The 24,730-nt window shown below is 43.4% G+C and overlaps 1 protein-coding gene across 2 annotated transcripts in view; it reads right to left on the reverse strand.

Annotated features, from left to right (window-relative positions):
* The window catches only part of COMMD1 (copper metabolism domain containing 1), a 62,042-nt gene that overhangs the window by 23,647 nt on the left and 13,665 nt on the right, over positions 1-24,730 (reverse strand). For both annotated transcript variants that reach the window (XM_081855761.1, XM_081855760.1), the window contains exon 2: positions 16,765-17,046. In XM_081855761.1, the coding sequence (XP_081711887.1) occupies positions 16,765-17,046 (282 nt within the window). The remainder of the gene's footprint in view (positions 1-16,764; positions 17,047-24,730) is intronic.

Below are 24,730 nucleotides of genomic sequence, written 5' to 3' on the forward strand. Positions count from 1 at the left end.
GCGGGAGGTCCTGCCGGGCTCGCAAGGCTTGCGGGCGGCAGCCCCCAGAACGGGTCCCAGAGCGATGCTGAAGCTGCGGCTTCGGCATTGATCTGGCTGCCGTTCTGGGGGCTCCTGCCCGCAAGCCTTGCGAGCCCGGGGGGGGGGCGGGATAAAATTTTTTCCCTTTATTTCCCCCCCCCCCCGAAATCTAGGTGCGTCCTATGGGCCGGTGCGTCCTATAGGGCAAAATATACGGTACATTCTTCTTCTCCCAAACTATGGCCTCTTAAACTGTGTTTAAACTGGGGGGGTTGATTTTGTTTTTATTGTGATATGTATTTCTGTGTTTTTATACTGTAACTGCCCTGTCATCTTTGGATGAAGTGTGGTATAGAAATTTAATTAACAACGATAATAGCAACAAGAACCACAGAGAATTGAAGTGGACAGTGCTCACTTGAAATTAATGTCCTTTAGATTGATCTATCAGATTGATAGTAGCCTGTCCACGTGCATAATAAAGCTCTTGAGCTGAACTGCCTCCTAGTCATTCATGTTCTGGAAGTTCTTATTCCCTAAACATGAAGAATTAGCTTCCGGTTTGCATAGGTCTATATCCCAAGAATTCATGGCAACAGCAAGCTGGAAGTCCACAACCAGGCCAGTATGACAAAAAACCTTCCCACATGCTTTGTTCCTGGCCTCTAAAATTTTGAACACAGCAACTCCAGCTAGGCATCATTTGTTTTAGTTTTATTTATTATTTTAAAGGTTCCTGCGTTGCCTTTCTGTGCAAGCTGCCAGGTAGCAAACGCCTATGCCTGCTGGTCAACGTTTTTAAGACAGACCAGTCTCCAGTATTGACATGTACTTGAACTGTGCTTCAGTACTGATAGCTGCATTTCAGTTCAGCCCATGGACGTAGCCAGGATTTATGCTGGGCAACGGGCAGAACCAAGCTATCTGTGATGCGATTGGTCAGTTAGCTAAGCATTTATATTTATTTACTTGATTTAGGGGGGGGCAACTGCCCCCCTGCCTACGCCCATGGCTCAGTCTTAGTATTCCCATTGCTGGTGTGCAGAACTTCCAAAGCCAAGCCCTGCTGCCCACCCCCTTGTTTCCCCACACAGACATTGGGCTCCACATTTACCTTAAGAAGGAGACTGGGGTCGGGGGAGGAAAGAGTGGGATATGTTTGCTATTCTAGGGAAGGAGCTGGGGAATGTCACTAGAATCGTTGATGCCACCCAAACCAGGACAAAGGAAGATACACCCAAAGCAGTGTGTGCTTTGTATGCTTGGGGCATTTCAGCACTCGCTTGAAGGTGGAATATGAGGTGTGAGGGGGGGCTATCAGAAGGAAAATGGGCCGCCATCAGCCCCATACACACATAGCATTGCTGTGTTTGCACATTTTGGCTTCAGTTCTTTATGAATAAAAACAAGCTTTCATTATGCCAAGCACTGCAAATACACACCCACAGAACTTGGGATGATAATCATGTGAAAGATCTCACATCTAAAGACCTCAAAATAAATGTTTTGTCATGTTCCACATTTTTTCTGTGACCCAGCAGACATACAGAAAAGCGAAATGAGCTCTTTGATAATTGTCTGCCATGGGGCAAAATGAAATTAGTAAAGGAAGAAGCCAACATTTGAAGCAAACCAGCTAGAATTCTCCACAGAGAATTTGAACTTTGTTCAAAAGTATCATTTTCCAACTGCAGAATCTGTTCCAAGAACACAGGAGGCTGCTTTATACAAAGACCGCTACATGCAGCTCAGGATTGTCTTATTTATTTAAGTTTTACTTTAGTTTTATCTCTCTCACACAACCTGATGAAATAAACCCAACAAAAAGTGGGTTCCATAATAAAATATTAGTCCTTTAAGACCTGCAAGGGAGACTGGGTTGGCTGATCTGCTTGCTTCCCTTACCTCTCACAGCACAGGCTATAGCTGATGTTGTCACCCTTACAAAATGTTTAATATAAGTTGTGTCAAACACACACACACACACACACACACACACACTATTGTGATGAACAGATCTATGGAAATAGGTGTTTTTCAACTGGGGTGATACCTCAGATCAGGAATAGTGGTTTTTACTAATAATTCTCTTCTCCTCTGCAAAAACCCACCTTGAATTGTAGTTACACTAAGAATTATACCATAGATCAGGTTCCCTACCCTGTTGCCTTCCAGATGTTGCTGTACTGTAACTCCCAACATTCCTGGACACTGGCAGTGCTGACAGGGCAGATGGGAGTCCAACATCTGGAGGGGAAGGCTACCACAGATGGTCAGCTTAAGGACAAGGACTCCTTCTTAATGATTTGTTAGCTGCACTGGGAGCTGTATTTGGCTGAAGGGTAGTGTATATTTCCTTTAAGTAAATAAATGAAACTTTCAACACCAAGGAGGTGCTTAGAGAGATGAGAGTTCCAATAACATCATTAATTGTGGCAGAACCTGGTGACTCACTTCCTCAAGCACCATTACAAACTCCAGCCACAGCAACCGCTTTATCCTCTGTCACACGTTCCATCTGCAGCTCTACTGTCTCTAGCGTGGAGCTGGCTAGACATCCAAGATGCCTGAAACCAGGAAGCAGTGAATCACTATTAGTGCTGTTTTTCAATATTTTCTGTTTATTTGTGAAACACCCAAAAGGCAATACACACAGGAAAAACTTGCAAGCACATTATTAGAAGAGGTGGTCTCTACTGAAAGCCTTTCTGCTTGTAAAATTTCACGTGCGTCCACACAACCTTCATGTTGAAATGTGTGAAAGCAGACATACATCTCTAAGTCTGAGCCAGAAAGAGAGGAACTGAAAGGATAGTGGAACTATAACATGTATCTCAAGAAAAGGAGTTCCAGAACAGTCTGTGCTTGCGGTGCCTTTTGTATGGCACAGCTGAGAGTTAAGCATAAGTACTAGGTACCAGTATGATCCCCTGGAACTGCCACTACTACTGCCTGGGTACTGCTGAGAGGAGCTCTGAGCTAGGGAAGGAGTAAGTTGATGGCACTTCCAAACATAAATATAAAAGAAAATGTAGGAAAAGATATACAGATAATGGGTTTAGGAAGGTTTAAACTTTTGTCTCTGGGTCAGAGCTGTTCTGCCCAGACTGCCTTGGTTGTGCATACAGTGGTACCAATGGATGAGAATGGGATCCGTTCCGGAGCCCTGTTCGCATCCTGAAGCGAACGCAACCCGCGTCCACGCATCTGCATGTCACGATTCGCCGCTTCTGTGCATGCGCTTGACGGCATTTTGACCATCTGCGCATGCACGAGCAGTGAAACCCGAAGTAACGCGCTTCGTTACTTCCGGGTCACTGCGGATGGAGCGCAACCTGAAAATATTCACCCCGAAGCTACTTCAACCCTAGGTATGACTATATTTCATACCTTCAGACTATGGGGAGACAGATTCACTCCTTACAGAGCCCTGAAAAGCAACATAATCTTGAAATAGCTAAGGCATGGGCTATTTCAGAAAGGTTTTTTTTAAACAACTAAAACAGGGGCTACTCTTAACAGGGGTCCTATAATGAATGTGTAACCCATCCAAATATTCAGGCGCATAGAATGCAGCCACTCCCACGAGCCTAGGCTGCAGCTGTAGTACTGAAAAACTTGCAATAATCAGAGAAATATCTGTGGATAAAGAGATTATTTTGAATTACAGTTTATGCAATGAATCCTCACAGCAATCCTAACATAGAAAGCAAGGCATAAAAAACTGCATGTGGGAATTTTACATGTTTAAGCATCGCACGAAAGATCTAGCTTTCAATAACGCTTTTATTAACGCTTTTATTATACATGACAAAGCCATTTTTCACCTTCTCACCCCTTGCTTTTTCCTGCAAGACCTATTGCAGTCGTTAAGAGTCGTCAACAGGCTCATCACAGCTATCTGCCAATCACCCAATCCCACCACCCTTCTGAGTAATACCCCTCCCCACCTTCTCACTATATAGAAGGGTCTGGTGACTTCTGTTTCAGTGTATCTGAAGAAGTGTGCATGCACACGAAAGCTCATACCAAGAACTAACTTAGTTGGTCTTTAAGGTGCTACTGGAAGGATTATTTTTTTTTTTTGCTTTTATTAACTGACATCCTCCAAAAGCACTTCAACATTATCATTCTGTAATTTGAAGGAAAACATTCTTACATCTATGAAGTGCTGCCTACTATTGTTCTAGCTCCACAGAATGAACATACTAATAAGTTATAGAACACTAGCAGCCCTGCACCTGGCTTTGCTTGGGAATTCTAAGAACCAAATATATATATAAAAATCAAATCAGAACAGTTTTGAAAGGCTCAGTCTACCATCTTGATTCAATATGGCACCCAAGTCTACTAAATATAGACAATCTTCTCCTTGTTCTCAGGAACCATTATGCAAACATTGGTTAGAATTTCTGGTGATGCTAGGAATGCTAACAAGAACAACAATTAGAGTTGTTCTTAAAGTAGTGGTTAAAATCGGGACAGTTTTGAAAAGTTCAGTTCACTACCTTGATTAAAAATGGTGTCCAGTTGCATCTAAACACAGATGAAAAACCTACTCCTTGATCTCACAGAATTTGTTTAAGGTATCTTAAAAGCAAAGCTAACCAATAAACAACTTTCCACAATAAACAGTGGATGCTTTGCCACGTGAAATTGTAAAATGATGACAACAGGCTCTAGAGGCTCTGTTTTACTGCTTATATAGTCTTTGTTTGACAAAGGAAATTCAAATCTATACTTAACATAATTACAGGACTTTGTACAAGTACAAATGCTTAAGGATTAAAAGGCTGACTATATTAAAAGCAATAGTTTTCTGAGAAACAGAAAATTGACAGGAAGTCATGCAACAAGGAATGGTGTCACATTCTTAATCTACAATTATAACTTCTTCTTTGGGAACTTCCATATCCTGCCATAAACCACATGCAGTAGTGATACCACCATAAAATGGAAATTCCTCAATACCCCTCCCCCCAAGGAATTACAACAGAAAACAGAGGCGATCAGTTACAGAACAACCAATAATGGCTTGAACCCAGAGTTCCCGTGAGTCGAATTCTGCTCATTGAAAATTCATGCAGAAATGAGAGGAGAGATTTGAAGGGACCCCTGCAACTCACTTTCCCCAGTATTATTTTCCACTGATAAGAAAAGTTATTACGATAAATATTTTTTTAATTAAATAATGTTTTAATGACATCTATATAGCTTCTGGCAGGGTGAATCAACATGCAGCGCTCAGCAACATTTGATGCTCCCCCTGCCTTTGTGCTGTGTTTCCAAAGCTGGGTAAGCAAGGGACTGGGCTTTGAGGAGGCATGAGAGCTCCGACAGGGTCCTAGAGTCCCACCTCCTCCTTCCCAAAGCCGAGTTAGCTCTTACTCAGCTTTGGGGAGGAGGCGGGAGGGCTATAATACCCTGCCAGAGCGCCCCCCGACATACAACAAGGCAGTTTGCAGCTCACGGGTTCTGTATCAAAGTGCTCTTGCTGTGAAAAATTTCCCTTGGTATGAAAAGTCGGGCCACCTTGGCTTAGGGAGTGCACAGGGATATCTCTGAGTTTGAATCTGGCCCTTGAACTGAAAGTGGTTACCCACTCCTGGTGCCTATGAAGGGCGAGCAAGGTTCAGACAGGAAGCAAACGGCAAGAGAGCTAGAAAAGGTGGAGAGAGAAGAGAAGGAAGACTGGTCTTTAAGAACCACAGATTCTATTAAAAAATACACACAGGAAACATAATTTTACTCTGTGCCACCTGTTTGTGTACCTGATTAGTGTGGGTTGCTTGTTGGCCTGAATTTCTTTTTCACATGAATGTTTGAGTACTTGGCATTTGAAGGCAGAGGCACATATACTGTAACTGACGTTTCTTGAAGGATTCATCATTGTGGTGAAATCGACATCTCCATCAGACACATATTTCCCCATCTACTGATGGATAAAAGTACCACTATGAATCTCAGTTTGCTAGGGTAAAAACATACTTTAGTTCGGCTATTGAGAGAGGAGCCACAGTAAAAGTGCCAATACATATTTTGGCTAAGATGATTTGAGCACTTCTGTAGTATGGAAGGTAGTAACCCTAGCCTCCCCCACATGCTTAGAAAGGATGCATATAGGCTCCGTTTTCATGTTATGGCAAACGAAAGTTAATGTGGTTTACTGTGAAGACACAGAGGTGGACTGTTTTTTCCTTCCTGCTCAGGCTAGAAAAACAAACCACACTCCCTGGCTTAGTTTTATGTTTAAATGAGGGAGCATGGTTTGTTTCGCACCAACCAACCATAACTAGTCCATTCCCAAATCAAATTCATCCAGTTAATGTATTTGTAGATACTTTTGACATTCTCTTTACATCATATCTCAAATTTACAATGCAATTAAGTTCAGACATACATATCGGTATGTTGTAACAACTTCCAAAGCAATATAATAATATTGATAAGACTATCAAGGGTTCAGCCTCATTCTTCCTGAACTTTAATCTACATGTCCTGCCAGAAATCCAAGACAGCAGCTCTATGACAGAGGTTAATGGTGCCATTCAGAACGTGAATCATTCAACCCCTGCTTCTGTTTCACAGCACCCAGGTTAAGGTGATTATTCATGTGAAATGTCAGGTATATACTCTGCGGAATGAGACATCTCCCTGTATCAAAGACCTATTCCTTGGATGAGGGTGTAAGTTCTCCCTCAGGAGTTGTCAATGAAATGTATGCAAGCTGAGAGAGGGTTATACCAAGCTACGTTTTACTCACAGTAAACCCACTGAAATTAATGGAGATAAGTTATTCACACCGATTAATTTAATTTAAATGGGTGTACTCTGAATATTTTTAACAATGGATATAACCTAGTGACTGTAAGAGACACTAGTCTAGAATGTCTGAATCAACGTAGTCCTTTTACATTTAAGCATCACATCTGGCTACAGTTGAAATAGTGCTATATTTTCTTCTGTAATAATAGTAATAATAATAATAATAGCTATGTGTCATGGGCTGGCTGGATGCAGAGGAGTGTGAGGGGGTACTAGCTGGGAACCCCCAAGGAAAGAAGGCTCAGAGCCAGGGGATTAGTGGTAGGATCACGATGAGTAGTCCAAGGGAGAAAAGGGAGATGACTGGGAGGAACAGGTGCCAGAAGCTGAAGAGGCAACAGGGTTCAGTGAGCAGGAAGACGCCGTGGCAGAGGAGGGGGTCCAGGAGACAGAGATGAGGCAGGCTGCTGAAGAAGCCAGGGAGTCCGTCCCCCCACCTTGTGCTGCAACCAGCTCCCCTCCCACCCCATCTCCTAAAACACAGAGAGAATTGAAAAGAGCAGAGCAGAGATTGGTTGTGTGCAGACGCAATTTGTGACTGCTTGAGAAAGACCCTGGAGAGAAGGAGCCTTAGAGAGTGTTGAGAAGTTGGTGACCTTCAGTCTTTGCAACTGCCTCACTGGAACAAGACCTGCTGGGAGGAGTTACTGGGATCACTTTGAATAAAGAGCCAACTTCACTGACGCCATGTTTTTTATTGCTGACCTATGCCTGCCACTATGGGCCAAAAATGGCAACTCCTTTTCGTGACCAGATCGAAAGGCATCTAGAAAAATGATCCCATTCAATAGAGTCATAGTTACATCACTAAATCCCTCTTGATCACCTTCCCTCCAAAACACGGTTTTGGCAGCTGGGCAGCAGTTATCAAGCAGAATTGGATCCAGGAAGAGCCTCTTTAAGAGTACTTATTAGACCTTAATAAGACAGAGTATGAGGAAGACATGGGGACTGCAGTTGGCGCATAAAGCCAGAAATTGGGATGAAAATGTCTGTGGACAGGAAAGATTTACATTTTCTTCCTCCTGTCCCTCATACAGCAATACCTTGAATTTTCTTTGGATGCATCATATTTGATTTTTCCCCAGCTGCTAAAGAATGTCTAGTGTATTCCCTGCTTATTTACACCTGATGCTTAAGTAAATTTACCAACCCACAAGTAAAGCATTCCACTCACATTTGCAGGTTTGAGGCACACACCTTTCCACTATGCTAATAATAAGAATGGTTCCTTTTTCAATTTGACATTCGTGTGGGAGAACCAGACGTGAGAACACTATTTTTAAACAAAACAAACCCAGATCCCTGTGTCCACAAGCTGGAACTAGTTATAAAATGGCAGTGCAAGAGTTCAGAAAACACTGGGTGAAATTCAGACGGGCAGCAACAACTAACCTAAGTGACACCGATCGCGTGAGTAAAATGGGTTGTGTCCACCAGTGCTGTTTCTTGGTAAGAATGGGAGGGAAGCAATTTTTGGTGATTCTCCCTCCCTCCTGTAACCCCACACCCAAAAAATGGCTCTGGGGTGTTGGGGGATTCTCCAAAACAGATTTAGGATGCCAGGCGATGTGGCAGGTTGGTGGTGGAATTGCTTTCATCTACATTCTGCTGACAAAAGTCTTTCCGTTAAGCTGAGTTGTACCACAGGATACAACCCAAAGTTATTATTTTGTTGTTATTCATTTCATTTCTATACCGCTTTATATTTTTAAGAAAAAAATATCCAAGCAGTTTACAAACTACGTTAAAACATCAAATAAAACAACCCAGAATAAAATATTACAGAAGAAAGCCAACTATAAAGTGTACATTCAAAGCAAGATAATTAACAGAAAACTAAAAAATACTCTCAAAGGTTTTGGAATAAAATATTACAAAGGACCTCAAGCACAGAATGCACATTTAACGAAACAAAGCAAAAAAACCCCCAACTATCTTAAATGTCTTGTTTCCAACTCTTCGACACGAAGCGCTGGAAACAAGACATTTAAGATAGTGGGGAAAGGCCATAGTTCAGTAGCATGCAGAAAGTCTCTTGTTCAATCCCTTCCAGAGAGGTTGGGAGAGACCCAGGACTGGAACTCTAAAGCGCTGCTTCCTGTGGGCATTGGCGGCTGCACTGAGCTAGAGGGACCAAAGGTTTGCCTGGGAAGACATTATAGTCAAAAGAACTATACTTTCATAATATATAACTGAGAAGAATATATGTACAATCTCATGCTTATTCACTTTGTTCCTTATAGACAGCTCCTGCATATGTTTCTCCCTGTGAACATTTAGAGATCTTCCTCTGGCCCATTTTCATCCCCCCCCCCCCGAAACATAGTCCGGCCCATCATATGGTCTGAGGGATGGTGGGCCGCCCACGGCTGAAAAAGGTTGCTGACCCCTGGTATACAGAGAAACCTCTCTCAGCAGCCATTCTCCCTCACACACAGAGAGAGAAACGGAGAGCAGACAAAAACGACAGCTACTTGAATAACAGTCACAACAGAATGGAATGCCTCCCTTGTGTGTCTCACAATCAGCCAATCACACGAGAGCTACTGCCAAAGGAAAAACCCCAAGTTAAATATACACAGTAATTTAACATACGTAAACAGTCCCATTTCAAGAAATTAAACCATTATCCTTAACATAATCTGCATAAGAAATGGACAGTCAAGATTCTCTGAGCTGCATATTAAAGAGGGTTTAGTGGATTTGAGCATGATCATCTTGCTTCATTTCCTCACCTAAGGTCAGATATGCCAGGCAACTAAACATCACATGATAAACTCTACTTTGATTGAGTCTTTTGAGACATTGGCAGCTGCAGAACAGTTCCAGCCTAGTTCATTCTGCTTCTTCAATTAACCCATCACCACATTCTATTTGCATGCTAATGAAAAACTAAAGTGATGTCTTTCAAGATTGGCAGCAAAATGAAATCTCAAGAATTACTATTGAGTTCTTGTCTCTTGCTGGTTTCCTTCATATGCACAAAGCCAAAGTCTGTTTAGCCTCACTATGATTTGTTCAAGTCTCCAAACCCTTGCTCTGCAGTTAACCACGGCTTGTTTTGGCCAACAAACCACAATCTAAAACTATGATTTGTTGTTAGATTATGAATCATGTTTTCTTTTAAATATGGCTTGGTGTTATGTTTGAACCTGGCACCTTCCCTTAACCATAAGCTAACCATGGTTTGATTGCCCATCTTGTCCAAGATGTTTGCCATGCTACAGAGTCTCAAGGCACGAATGGCTCGAGTGGCTAAGTTCACTAGGCTAAGTTCACTAGTTCAGTGTTTCCCAACCGGTGTTCCGCGGCACACTAGTGTGCCGCGAGACGTTGCCTGGTGTGCCGTGGGAGTCACTAAGGCTTGTGCGGGCAGACGCGTCTCTGGCCGCGGGCGTGTTTGGTGTGTGCGCTCGTGGGGACGCCGGAGCCGCCTTGCTTGTGGGTCGGAAGCTCCATCGGAAGAGCGCACTCCTCGGTGTCTCTCTCTCTCTCTCTGCCTCCGCCCCGCGGAAAGCCTCTGACTAACTTGGGTCTCCTCGCTGGCGCTGGCCACACACACTCACTCCGAAGTAGGACACGGCGCCATCTCCCCCCCCCCCCGTCGAACTGCAAAGGAGAGAAGAGGCTGGGCTGGGAAGCGGAGGAGCCCTCTGGCTCCGTGCGAGGAGGAGGAGGAGGAGAACGCAATCTGCACGGACGCCTAGAAAACAAAACAAAAAAATATGGGGGGGGGGACATGCTCGTTCTTAAGCTGGGCGGGGGAGTGTCTGTGGATCGCGGCGCCTGCCCGCAGGAATCTCTGCGCGCGGTGCATAATTCCTTCCCGGGCGGCGGGAGCAGCAGAGCGAGCGAGAGAGAGAGAGAGAGAGAGAGAGAGAAGTAGGGAAGCGCCTCCACCCACCCCGCGCCCTCCTTCCCCCCCGTGCGCACGCTTGGGCTCCGATCACGGGAACGGACGGGGTGGGGGGGGTGGACGGTGGCGCTTAGCCGCCTCGGAGCCAAAGGGGGCAGCCGCCCGCCCGCCCGCCTCCCTCCGCCGTGCGTGCGTGCGAGCGAGCCGAACATGACTGCCAGCTTCCAGGGGCTGCCTTTTTGTCACTGGTGTCACTGACGCGGGAGGGGGAGAGGCGCGCCGTTTAGACGGGCAAAACGGCCAGGAAAAGGAGGTTTGCACAAGCATTACGGAAGTTGCACCCAAGGTGATTGCGGGGCGGGGTGTAGTTTGAAGGACGATCTTGCTTTCGGGGGCCCAGGAATTTCCCATCTGCTTGCTGTTGGTGGGAAGGGGGGGGGCTTTTTGGAATCAGCCAGTCATTTTAAAGTGCTTCCCGACAGAGACAATATTTGGGTCAGGAGGAAGGGGGGGCTGTGGCCCAGGTTGCGCACTGAATAAAGTATTTTATAATTTTTCATATTTCTGTTTACTTAGTATTTCATAATAAAGTAATTATAAAATACTTTCTTTGTGTTTATTTGATTCCTATTAAAGAGAGTTACTTTATATATAGTCAATATAGGCACAGAGTTAATTTTTTAAACATTTTCTAATGGTGGTGTGCCTCGAGATTTTTTGCATGAAACAAGTGTGCCTTTGCCCAAAAAAGGTTGGGAAACACTGCACTAGTTCACTAAGCTAAGCGGCTGTTGCTCACACTTTCGTCAAAGGTTATCTCACTCCTAACTCTTCCCTGCTCCTCCCTGACAAGCCCTTCCTTGCAAAGAAGGCAGCCTTGCTTCTCAACAATGAGAGGACATGACTGCAGTCCAGTTAACATCTATAAGGGTATGAATGGCAAAGCAGCAATGTAAAATTGTATAAAGTAGATGAATAAATGAGTAAATTAAATGAATATGGAATAGGCAGGAAATATAAAAAATAAATTTAAGGAACCTCAGAAAGAGGGGGAAGGCAGGCAGGTTTCAAAATGTTAAAATGATTGTAAAATTATTGAAATGTATAAAATTGAAAATCATAAAAAGCAATGTAAAATTGAATAGTACACTAGCATTGTCAAAATTACTTGTATTTTAATTACTTAGATTGAAAAACATAACAGCAATTCAACTGGGAGTGGTGATGGTGGGGAAAAAACAGAAATCATTAACACTTGTAAAACGGCTAAGGCTTAAGTAGTTCACACAGCAACTCCACAAAATCCTAGGAGGATAAAACCAAACAGTGAGTTTTCAAACAAACCTCAATCCTCCCCATAAAAAGCTTGCAGCCTGCAGTTTGCAATTGGTTCCTCTTCTGCAACCACCTGGAGAACAATCTACACGGTGCCTGGACATCTCAATAACGTTGTCTGGACCTACTCACTGACCTAAGCTGCTTTGGGCGTGTGCTTTCACAACACATTTGAGAGGTGGTCTTTTATGATCAGTGCTAAGGGGCTCAGAGATGCTGCTTCTAGAGATCACCATTCTAGGGAGCTCTCACCAAGCTAAATGACACACTGGGCAGCGTAGGTGACCCACAGGTATGGTCTGCAAATTCCTCCTGTCACAGACACCCTCCCTCACTGGCAAGCCTAGGAGCCAACTCTTAGGGGTTGAGATCTCTTTGGTCCCTCCTAATAAAATATTTGAGAGGGCTGGGCCTCCCCAAAGTTGATGGGCATTGCCATTCAAATGGTCCTTCAAATCCCTTGACTCATGGCAGAAGGCACCCCTGAGGAAAAAGGCACAATAATAGACAGAGGAGGAGGTTGGGGTCTTTAGTGATCTTTGGTCCTCTACCAACATCCAGGAGAAACTCACTCATTAGTTTAAGGAAGATGCCATTTTACCTGGCTCTCCAAGGAAATGTGCCAGCAGAGCAAGGAAAAAAGGAATGCCTTGAAAACGAAGAACAAGGAAATCATCACTCACAGCAAATGCTCAGGAGTGGAAGCCAGGATGATGCCCGTCCACAAGGTGGCAACCAGCCTTCTAGGTAGGAGAGACGCGACTCCTGGCTACGCTGCAAGGAGTGGCATTGTGTTCCTAACCAGCATCAGTAGAACAGTTCAGACCAACTTGCACAAGGAAACCAGCCTGTCAAGGCAGACTCCTCACCCCATCCTAGGAATCTCAAGGCAGCGACAGGTGCCAACTCTGCAAAGGCCACCATGATCAAGCACTTCTGTTCCTTGGGCAGTACTCACAGCAGCCTTTTCCAAGGCTTGGACTGACTGCACGTGGTACCAACCCAGTGAGCAGCCCAAAGTCAGCCAAAGCACTATCACCTGGGAGACAGAAAGACCTACAGAAGAGCTGTCTTCAAACACCTCCAACATCACTGTATACCAAAAGTTACTATTGCCTAAAGAAGCCATAGCAGTGCTCTAGAATGAAGCTTTTGGTGCTCCTCTTTTCCCACAATAGGTTAGAGGCAAGAACAAGAAGGGAGGCAGGCATTGGAGGAATTGCAACATCTTCTGTTAGCACTCAGTCAGCACAAGGAAACCGGTTAGAAGTTGAAGATCTATCCTGCAATGAGTTGGCACTTGCACGCTGGCGGAAGTGAACAGTGGGACAAAGATCCAGCGGACCTTTGAAGATGCCAGCTACAACTTTCACAGCTTAGAGCTCAGAAGCGTTCTAGAGATGGAGCATATTCTGGGTGGGAGCTTATTTACAAAGTAGAACTTCCCACCTTTTCAGAAGCAACCTTTTCTTCCTCTTTTTTCTGCTTGTTTTAGGTGGCACAGACAAACAAGCTGAGGAACCTGAAAACTGCACTTGCCTTCAGCAACAGGAGAAAGAAATGCGCAGGTTAAGGAACTGGATAAAGAACAGCATACATACACCGAAAGGAAAAATTTAAGAGCAAAAGGGAGTAACGAAAGATGCAGTAAAGCCTTCCCAGCCACCTTTCTCACAAATGAGGCTCAGGTGCCAGAAGTGGACTCAGAGATGGGTGGGGGTTGGGAGTAAGTGGCAGCAGAAAATATTCAAGGTGATCTTGTTCCCAACTGTATCCTGCTAACACACATTTTCTTTTTGTTCAGTGTTTGATGATGTAGTAGAGAAATAATGTAGAGGAAAAATAACCATTGACATCGTGCACAGCTTTTAAAAAACGTTCAGCATAATAAATCTGTTTTATTCTACTTCTCCCTCAGCAGTGTGAACCTTGCCCTTTTATTATTGTTTTGTTTTTGTTTTTCATGTTTCACTTTATCCAGTTACATAACTGTTCCAGCTAATGCGTATATTTTCAAGGTGAACAAAGCTCAAGCGATTACATTTATCCTGGTCACTAGGGTGACCAATTTCTAATAGTTTTCACTTGGGAGATAGTATATTTTTAATAAATTGCCACTATTACACCTGTCATACAAAAGTAAAGTAAGACATGTAACAGTCTGGATTAAAGTTGCAGGAAATGGGAAAACACTGCTGCTCCTCCACGTCTGTGCAAAGTCTTTCCACAACTACTATAAAAGACATTTTGCATGCTTTCTCCTGCCTCTTAACACCTCTAACTTTGCTGCTTCCTTTGCTGAGCCTGCTTCTAAAAAGGTAAAGGTAAAGGAGCCCTGACAGTTAAGTCCAGTTGCAAACGACTCTGGGGTTGCGGCACTCATCTCGCTTTACTGGCCGAGGGAGCCGGTGTTTGTCTGCAGGCAGTTTTTCCTGGTCATGTGGCCAGCATGACTAAGCCACTTCTGGCGAAACCAGAGCAGCGCACGGAAACACCATTTACCTTCCTGCTGGAGCGGTACCTATTTATCTACTTGCACTTGGATGTGCTTTTGAACTGCTAGGTTGGCAGGAGCAGGGACTGAGCAACAGGAGCTCACCCCGTCGTGGGGATTCAAACTGCCGACCTTCTGATCGACAAGCCCCAGGCTCTGTGGTTTAGACCACAGCGCCACCCGCGCCCCTTAAAATATATGTAGAAACCACTATTTCATGTGATCAGTCTGTAATGGCAATCAACTCAAACAACACAAATTTGATACAACCACAGTTTTCCAACTTCCTATTTCTTTCCCTTTGAGATAACTGTAAAAATTCCTACACACTGCAAAGGATTCTGAAACAGATTCTGAGGGCATTCTCAGGTCATGAAGGGTGCCATCCAGGCCTAACTGCTTCTCCATTAACTGTGCATTTCAAAATGCACTCAACATTCCCCTGAGATAGTGCCTTTCACAAAAAGTTCCACAGTTTCTCACAATCTGTGTACTTGGGAGCTTGTCCACCAAGGCTAAGCATCTCTTCAAGGAATCTCTGGTCAGTTTCTGTGGAATGCCAAGTTTCCTAAGAACAGAATCTTAAAATGGCTGGCATATGGTAATGATAACAAATGCCAGCACATTCTGAAACAGGGAGGGGAGAGAGAATTATTCAGGTCACTTAAACTATTTGTACAATAAACTATCTGAGATAAAGGTCTTGAGAAAAATTCACAGGATGACGTTATCGTTAGCTTTGACCAGATCAAGGAATATCAGATGAAGGATCTGATTTTAGTTATTTGGGATGAGTGTAAAACTAAAATGAGAAAGTGACTTTAAGAAAGTAATGCTTTTAAGAGATGTAATGCTTTCAGGAACATGTATTAAAGCAGTAAGTACTTTTAACTTGAGCAAAGAGTTAGCCATAGTGCTGCTGCATGACATGCTTCTGTTTCACATTAGTAGGTGCCAAGAAGAACCAAAAAGCTGAGAACAGATCCCCCACCCCAAAATCTGGCTAAATCCTTATATATACCTAACTGCTCCTCCAGTGAACTGAGAATAGCATTTGAACTTCGCAACAGCTCTGTCAGCTAACTAAGTTGTGAAAGAGTGACTTGCCCAGTGAGCTTCAGAGCCAAGTAGATATCTCAAAATAGGTTTTTGCATGCGCAATTGTAAAGCTCTCATCACAACAACACCAAGGCTCTCAACCAAAGTCTCTCTTCTTCGCACATGGTGTTTTTCTTACACAGAAGGTAACTGGGAGTCAGCTCCTGTTCTGCAATAATTCTACATGTGTAGAAGCAGGCTCACACATGTGTAATTATTGCAGAACAGGATTTGTGTAGAAGCAGGCTCGGGGACGTGGGTGGCGCTGTGGGTTAAACCACAGAGCCTAGGACTTGCCGATCAGAAGGTCGGCAGTTCAAATCCCCACGACGGGGTGAGCTCCCGTTGCTCAGTCCCAGCTCCTGCCAACTGAGCAGTTCGAAAGCAAGTCAAAAGTACAAGTAGATAAATAGGTACCGCTCTGGCGGGAAGGTAAACGGCGTTTCTGTGCGCTGCTCTGGTTCACCAGAAGCGGCTTAGTCATGCTGGCCACATGACCCGGAAGCTGTCTGCGGACAAACACCGGCTCCCTCGGCCTATAGAGTGAGATGAGCGCTGCAACCCCAAAGTCATCCGCAACTGGACCTAATGGTCAGGGGTACCGTTACCTTTACATATATTTACCTGAAAATAAGTAAAACACTTTTCAACCATATTCACATCTAATGTACATTTGTTTAGGACTGCAGACACCAGTGATCAGCTGATTGGTAGTGCATGGAAAGCCTATCAACAATCAGCTGATTGTCGGGACTTTGAAAGCCCATGCACAGCACTTTGCAAGTTCTGATAACCAGCTGCTTCTTGGGGCTTGCAAAGCATTGTGCCTTTGACTAGATTTCAAACTGTGCATGCTAAAATGCTTCAGCTGATATCATTGTGATGTCACGTGACTGACAAACCTGCCAGTCTTGTTCCACAAAGGGGGAAGATAAAGATCAATCCTGTTGGTGAGAACCAGTTCTCTACCCCTGAGTAAACAATAAACTCTGTAAGATTGCATCAATAGACACCCACAACTTGGCAGAGTGATCTGTGTCTGTACGGTTTCTGTTATCTGACATTGTTGGAAGCTGAACCCCATGTTTAAGAAACATTTTCGCACTGATAAAACAAGATAAAAATTTCTCACCTGTCCGTGCTTCCCCAGTTCCATTTCAACTATTGCCACAGGGTTGTTTAATTGGTCAGCGTGTCTTGACTGAGACTTTAAATCCACTCTCCAGCTGATTTTTTTCAAGCTATTTTCCCACTTGCTTTGATTTATAAGGCTGTCTCGAATTTTCACTCGGTGGCTTTTCCAAAATTTGGCAATAACTGCAGCTTGCTCAGTTGTGATGCCTCCTGGTTTCTTCGTCTGTGCAGTCAAAAAAGCCTCTAGCTGATTTAAATCCATGTCAGCCGAAGCGATTGACTGAAACAAAAACAAACAAAAAAATAGATTCAGGTAGGTATTTGTGTTGGTCTGACGCAGACGAAATAAATTGTCCAGTAGACATTTTTTTTTAAAAAAAAAAATTAAATTAAAAATATAGTCTGTGTTAGTGTACTCTTGGAAAACTGAGGTATGGAATACAAATCCCTAATAATACTACATTAGTTACCACTCCTCATTCTTGCAGAAGGAAACATAGAATGGATTCAGTTAACCAGTTCCCAAAACATAATGCAGTAGTATATAGTCAAGGAAGTGCGGACAGTGAACAGAAAAGGCATAAACTCTTCCATAACATACATTATTTGGTCCTTAATACACAATAAGCAGCAGTGTGAACTGCATGACACTATACTTTTGTGCCTACATACTATTGTAGCTGCAAGCAAGGTGCCACTTCCTGTCAGGTTCTGAGTTCAGAGTTGATTCCCCCCCCCCCATCCAAGTAAGCTACCTTCATTTTCCTTTGATTTCACGGCCCCTTACAATGGAGAACAGTGAATTCTGTCACCTGGGTGACATACCTCAGCCCCGGATGTACCCCATGAGGGAATTCTTCTCCCATAAGGCAGAACTTTTTCGAGAAGCACAGAGAACTCATGAAAAGGGTGAGCGGTGAAAGCTGCTTGGTATTAGCCAGCAGGTATGTGAAATTGTGGAACTCTGAATATTTTATATTTAAGCAGGAAAAAGAATCATTAAAGGCTCTTAAAAATGAAAAAAAAAAAAAAGAAGTTTGCTAACCTGCCTAGAATAAATCTGTTATGGTTCTATTTGTTCCAAACAGCTGCCTTCTCACATCTCACCCTATAAAATAGTAATACTTTCAAATGTTACTTCCATAATGGAAGAATAATTGATCAACAAGATGGTTTTTATATTAGATCCAAAAGGAAAGCAACCCTACTACACACACAGCAGGAAATACAAATATAAATTCATTATGTTTTCTGAGAAATAGAGTCTGACAAGCAAATCACTATTAGTTTCCTGAAACAGAACTTTTCTTTACGACAGCTGTGGCTGAGATCCAGGAATTTGCCAGGCCAGGCCATGGAGGCATTTTGTTTAGCAAACCCTCTAAATTGCAGATTGATGCCATTCTGTAAGGCAATGAAATGAAAGGCTTGGGGAAACAAAAACAATTCAGCTTCATGTACTATTTCATTTTTGGCTCTCTTCATAGGCAGGGAGAAGTTCAAAGGAAGGAGTCCCTTTATCACAACCTGAATGATAATTCTACTAGTATAAAAATATTCTGACATCCTTTACTGGGGCTTATGGGAGTTTCGATACAACATTATCTGGAGGAATCTATGTTCAATAGGCATGCTTTACTGGAACAAGGTATATTGCTGTGGGTAAGTGAAAGTGGGAGAACACAAACATAAGCTTCACTTAAAAAGGGACCTGCCATTTGTTAAAGGTACTGTGAATTGTAGCTCTGTGAGGGGGAACTATAGTTCCCAAGATCCTTTGCCTTAAATGGGTATTGGTGTGGATCTGGCCTTCGTCAAATCTAAGCTTGGCTGAATAGTTTTCATTTTATGACTATCAACTGTGCACAAGAAGCAAATGGTTCTTGTTCCCATTTAAAAGAACATGTGTTTGTGAAGAGATGATGAAGCAATGTTTGCAGCAGCTCTCAGGTGCAAAATGCACCGGGCCAATTTATAGCCATAGCCACTGGCAATGACAAGCCATTCAATGTAACTCAGCCTAAATTGCGCCACCGTATTACTATGAGGATGAACAGGGTTCTCCTCAGGTGTAATTGGTTATGTTTGGAACCTATGTAGAAAACTTATACAGTGGTACCTCGGGTTAAGAACTTAATCCGTTCTGGAGGTCCGTTCTTAACCTGAAACTGTTCTTAACCTGGGGTACCACTTTAGCTAATGGGGCCTCCTGCTGCCGAGGCGATGGCGCCGTGCAATTTCTGTTCTCATCCTGAAGCAAAGTTCTTAACCCAAGGTACTATTTCTGGGTTAGCGGAGTCTGTAACCTGAAGCGTCTGTAACCTGAGGTACCACTGTAGTCAAAGCTGAAGGTTCTTGACTGAAGTTTTGCATCAGGTAGGGGTTAAGGGAAGGTGAAGTTTTGTGTCGGGCTGTATTCTCACTTTAGGGAAAATGTGAAGCGAGTTACAAATATTGGGGGAAGTAGGCTGTGTGTGTGTGTGTTGCTGTGCCTGAGTAAGTGGACCTAAACAGTAATGCCTTAACTCCTCTTGATAACCACCTATCAGAAATGTGGTTGGAGGTGGGATCTGGGCCTGCTCCTGCTCCTGCTTGTCCACCAGGTTTCTCTTAAGTACAGCAGGCCATCAGGGAATCAGCAGAATTCTGATTCTGTCAGAATTCTAGGTCATGTAGGTGAAGGTGGGATTGCAGTGATTTTTAAGAAGTCCTTCGTTTTCACCAGGCGTCCTATTAAAGACCCATTTTTTCTAAGTGCATGTTTCGGAAGCTGGATAATAGGGGCAGTACAGGATTCCTATTAGTGTACTGACCTCCCCGCTGCACCAAGGATTCCTTGCCCGAGCTGCTTCAAGTTGTGGCGGATGTTCTCCTAGAGCTACCTAGTTTGGTTGTCATAGGGGATTTTAACATCTGTGCCGACACAACCTTACAAGGGGGTCACTCGGGACTTCATGGAAAGCATGGCCTCCATGGGGCTGTCCCTGAATAAATCTGGCTATACTCACAGCAGTTGACATGCCTTAGATCTGGTGTTTACCTCTGTGGATGTGGGTGATCTGACATTAAGTTCCAGTGGAACAAAAGAAGTGTCATGGTCTGCTAGACTTCTCTACGACCCTTCCCCTCTGCAGGAAGGTGGGACCAAAATGAATGGTCTGCCCCTGCCACTTAATGGATCCAAATGGCTTCCAAAGAATGCCAGGGAATGTATTAACCCATGCAGAAAGCCTTTCAGCTGATTTCCTGGTGGCCCACTGGAATGCAGAGTTAACCAGGGCTATCAACTGTCTGGTTCTGAAGTGCCCTCTCCAACAGCATGGCGCTCTCATGCTTTTCCCAGGGACTGAGGGTGATGAAGATCAAGGTCAAGGACCCCTGGACGGTTAAGTGCAGTCAACAGTGACTATGGGGTGCAGCGCTCATGATGAAACAATTGCCGAGACGGCTAGAGCACCGGGGGTGGAAAACTCACTCCAAAATGGACTTAACATGGGACAGAGCTCAACTTTGAGCACACCAAGAGGCGATAGCAACAGTGAAGTGGACCCTGTTTGCTTGCCTCTATTGCATCTGCGGAAAAACAGTTCAAGGAGACTCTTTCAGGTGGTTTGTAGTCTAACAGAACCACTTTTACCATCAGGATCTGGTAACGACTCCAAGATCTCCTGCAACGATTTTGCAAAGCATTCTGCAGATAAAATTGCTCAAATTCGGAGAGAGGTAGACTCCACCATTGTAGCACTGCTGGGCTGGGGAGTGCCCGTGCTCTGTTGTATGGGACCAATTTCAACCTGTTACCTCTGTGGATAGGCTGCTTGAACAAGTGAAACTGACCACCTGTCTCCTTGCCCCTTGCCCACCTTGGCTCATAAAAGCCAGGCAGGGCTGGCCAATGGGCTCCATGGGGTGGTGAGTCTTCCCAGAACAAAAAAACATCTTTGGACACAGTCATTATGGTCAATTATTATCCAGTCTCAAATATTCCATTCTCGGGTAAGATGATTGAGCAGGAGGTCACTGAACAACTCCAGGCATGCCTGGAGGATGCGGACCATTCAGATATCTTCCAATCAGGTTTCAGGCCCCACCATGGGACTGAAATCACCCTGGTCGTGCTGCTTGATGATCTCCGGTCGGCTAGGGACAGAAGTAAAAGCTGTTTCCTGGTTCTACCGGATCTCTCAGTGGCTTTTGATACCATCAGCCATGGTATCTTTCTGGACCGTCTAGAAGAGTTGGGAGTTGGGGGCCATGCCCAGAAAGTGGTGCAAGGGGATGAGTGAGTCCCTGGGCACATATTTCATCTGTGATATAGGATTTGATCCTGGATTAGAAGGTTGACCAAGCTGGCATTACAGAGACAAGTTGAATGAAGAAGGGGAGTTAATTTCTCTGAGTGTGCCCGGCTGTATCCTCATTACAGCATCAGCCTAGACCTGGTGGGTACACGAGGTGTAGCAGTATATAAAAATATTTTAAGTAAACAACTAAATAAATGTATCCATATTGGGCTCCTTTTAGAAAGGACAAAATATAAATATAATAATAGCAATCTATTTTGGGGGAAATATCCTTGATTCTATAAGATTAAAAATATAATAATAATCACAATTCACAGAGCACATCAGGCAAGTGTGTTTAACGCAAGCTTTTATAGTTCATATATTTTAGAAGTTCTTAAAGTGTAGGCCTCTCTCTTTCATCTCCTAAAAGTATTTGTGGTTTTAGTCACTCCTTCAACTCTTTCCCAAATGGGTACTAAAGGTAGCGTAACACTTTGTTCTATAGAAAACTTGGGCTTTCCAAACAAAGACATTCTCTTGAAAGCCCTTTGCAAGGTCACAGCACTTGTGTGAGTTGAAAAGGAGTTAGCTTACACCCACGGATCTTCATAACCAGAAAATGCAGATCACAGGCAGGAAAGTGTGCTGACCCCAATACTTCCTCACTGAACATAGAAACTGCAATGCTGTATTGTTCTGCCCATTAGGAAAAAAAATCATTACCAGTTGGAATAAGCGTCCTAGTTATGCTTATGATTTATTTCATTATAAAAGTTGTACTTTGTCAGACATGGCTCCAGGAGGGTAGCCATGTATTCTGTTTCACAGAGCTCAGTCCTTTATTTCAAGGTTTCCTCTAATTGAAGGGCTGCCAGGTCCAAGGCCAGTTTAAAGACAAAGAACCATAAGAAGGCAGAGATGGGCTTTCAGCAATTAGCACCTGGAGAACAGACTGAACAGGCATCCAGATCACCTACCGTAGTTGCAGTCTTTCTCACTATGGTGAGACTATTGTATTTCTGAAGTTGCATCTACACATATAAATTAGCATTTGCAAATTGTATGCAAATATACCCCATTTTACCCACTTTTCGTTGATGTCCTTGTGACAATACATTAACTTGCCACATCTGGGAGGCCTCACAGGGGCAGACTGGTCTTTCAAATGTCAACAGTGCAAGAGCAAAACTTGGCGCCTCCTTCCACTTCTTGCTTCCTGTTCTGCTCAATTCACTACAGCACAGTTGCAGCCGCCTGCAGCGCCCCTAGGCTTAGCGCTCAGTGCATGGGACCGGTCGCGCTGCCCTAAATCTGCCTCTGGTCCTCAGGTCAGCTAACACCATACAGTATTGCTTCATATAGAACCAGCGCCATTTCTCCTTATCATAAAAACAATACGACAGAGCAAAACAGAATAACCTGCCCAGCAGATTCAACCAAATACCAGTGTCAAGTCATGCAGCTGAATTAGATCCCTGTGGTCTAAACCACAGAGCCTAGGGCTTCCTGATTAGAAGGTTGACAGTTCAAATCCCCGCGACGGGGTGAGCTCCCATTGTTCAGTCCCAGCTCCTGTCAACCTAGCAGTTCGAAAGCATGTAAAAGTGCATGTAGATAAATAGGTGCCGCTCCAGCGGGAAGGTAAACGGCATTTCCGTGTGCTGCTCTGGTTCACCAGAAGCGGCTTAGTCATGCTGGCCACATGACCCGGAAGCTGTACGCCGGCTCCCTCAGCCAATAAAGCGAGATGAGCGCCGCAACCCGAGAGTCGGTCACGACTGGACTGAATGGTCAGGGGTCCCTTTACCTTTACCTATGTAAGAATTCACAGTCCCAGATAGGACATATTCCTTAAAGTGGATTCATTTTTAACAGATAAAGAACTGCATTAAATGCAGCCTATTTGGTCTGTTGTCTGAAAGGCAACTACGGTATTTCAAGGGAACCAAATGGGGCGGGTGGGTGGGTGGGAAACCTATAGGAAATGGACGACAAGCAATAGAACTTTTAAATGACCTTTGTTGCCCTGGAGAGGTCATGTGAATTACTCTCCCTCCTTAATCTTTCCATAAAAAAAATCACGAGTTCCTATTTATTACATTTCTTCAAGCATTCTGAGAAACCAGCTTGCTGCTTTGGACTGCTCCTCAATGTCTCATCTTGTTTCACTTAGAAAGCTAAAAATAGAAGACGGGTCAGCTCATGTTTTGAAGACACGAGGGACAAAAAGTTGCAGTTCTCTCTGGCTAAATTTAGCATAGCAGCACTCACTCGAGGTTACTGTAGGCAATTACTGCACATTTTGTTTTTTCTGCACACTACAGTAATGAACAAAGATGTGCACTGCTCCACAGAACAGCGGAAATACTGTATTATTTCACAGACAGTTAAGAAAGGAATACATCTTTACGCTTGAGAGCTTCCACTTATTTGATTTCCAATTCTGATATACCTAATTGTAAACGGAATTCATCTGAAAGTTTGTGTAAATAATACTCTAAAGCAAGCTGGATTTGATTTAAATCATGATTTAAATCACTAGTCAGTAAGACTTCATTTAAATCATTTCCCACCCCCCAGAAAGCTTCAGCCTTGCTGGCATCCTCTTAATATTGACAGGTTTCATTTTTGGAATAATAAATTTTCAGAGCAGTTTTTACAGTTATATCAAAAAATACTGATTTGGTTATACTATTAGAAATACATAGGCAGGTAATTATTAAATTATTGTGAGGTTTAATAAGTTAACTGTTTAAGTTTGGACAACTTTTCTGCTGTACTTTAATGGAAGGAGAAAAATAATCATTTCCTTAATAACAATTTAAACAATTTATTTAACTAAAGCAATAACATTATAGCATATGTATCCATGTTTGTTAACTGATGTGGTTAAATGGTTTTTTCAAAAACCCAAACCAAAACAAAAATTTTGACTGAGTTTTAGTACACATGAAAAACTTAAAACAAATACTTATTTCCTGATGAATAGCCTTTGGACCATAATGTAACTTAAACAGAAAACTACCTTTAGAATGATTTTCCCTCCCAAAACATTTTATTTTAAAAATCTGATTTAAATTAAAAAAAACTGATTTAAATAAAAAAATTTGGATTTTTTAAAAAAAATCTTTGATTTTTATCCACCCTGCTGTAAAGCTTTAGATATAATAATGTGTGGACATAGTGCTTCAACATCACACTTGAGACATGGCCAAACCAAGGCCATGAGGTGCATAGTAAGATGTCACAATCCTGATATTTATTCCCCCTCAATATTTATTTAATAATATTGAAATCCTGGTATTTATTTCCCTTAAGCCCATAAGAACTAGACATACATAAGTAGTAACAGGCTCTGCAGCCATGCATATCTACCAATTAATAGTTTGCAATGTCACAATAAGACTACAGCCTGGGAGCTTTGATTGTTGCACCTGGCCCCGCAGTCCTGCAGTAGCCAGGGGCCACCTGCTTGGTGGGAGAAGCTTGGCTCTCTTCTTTAATTTCACTTGTTTCCACGATGAAAACAAGGAGTTAATGTCAAAGGCCATTGCTTAGTGGGCAGAGTGTTGGACTAAGGGAAATCCAGGGAAGATGCAGCTATGAAGCGCCATAGACAGTGTTGCATCTGTCCGGCTTTCTGAGCTGCAATGCGTCACCCTTCCCCCTCCAAGTTAG

This window comes from Podarcis erhardii (assembly GCF_964252035.2).
Source record: "Podarcis erhardii genome assembly, chromosome: 3".
Taxonomy (NCBI): domain Eukaryota; kingdom Metazoa; phylum Chordata; class Lepidosauria; order Squamata; family Lacertidae; genus Podarcis; species Podarcis erhardii.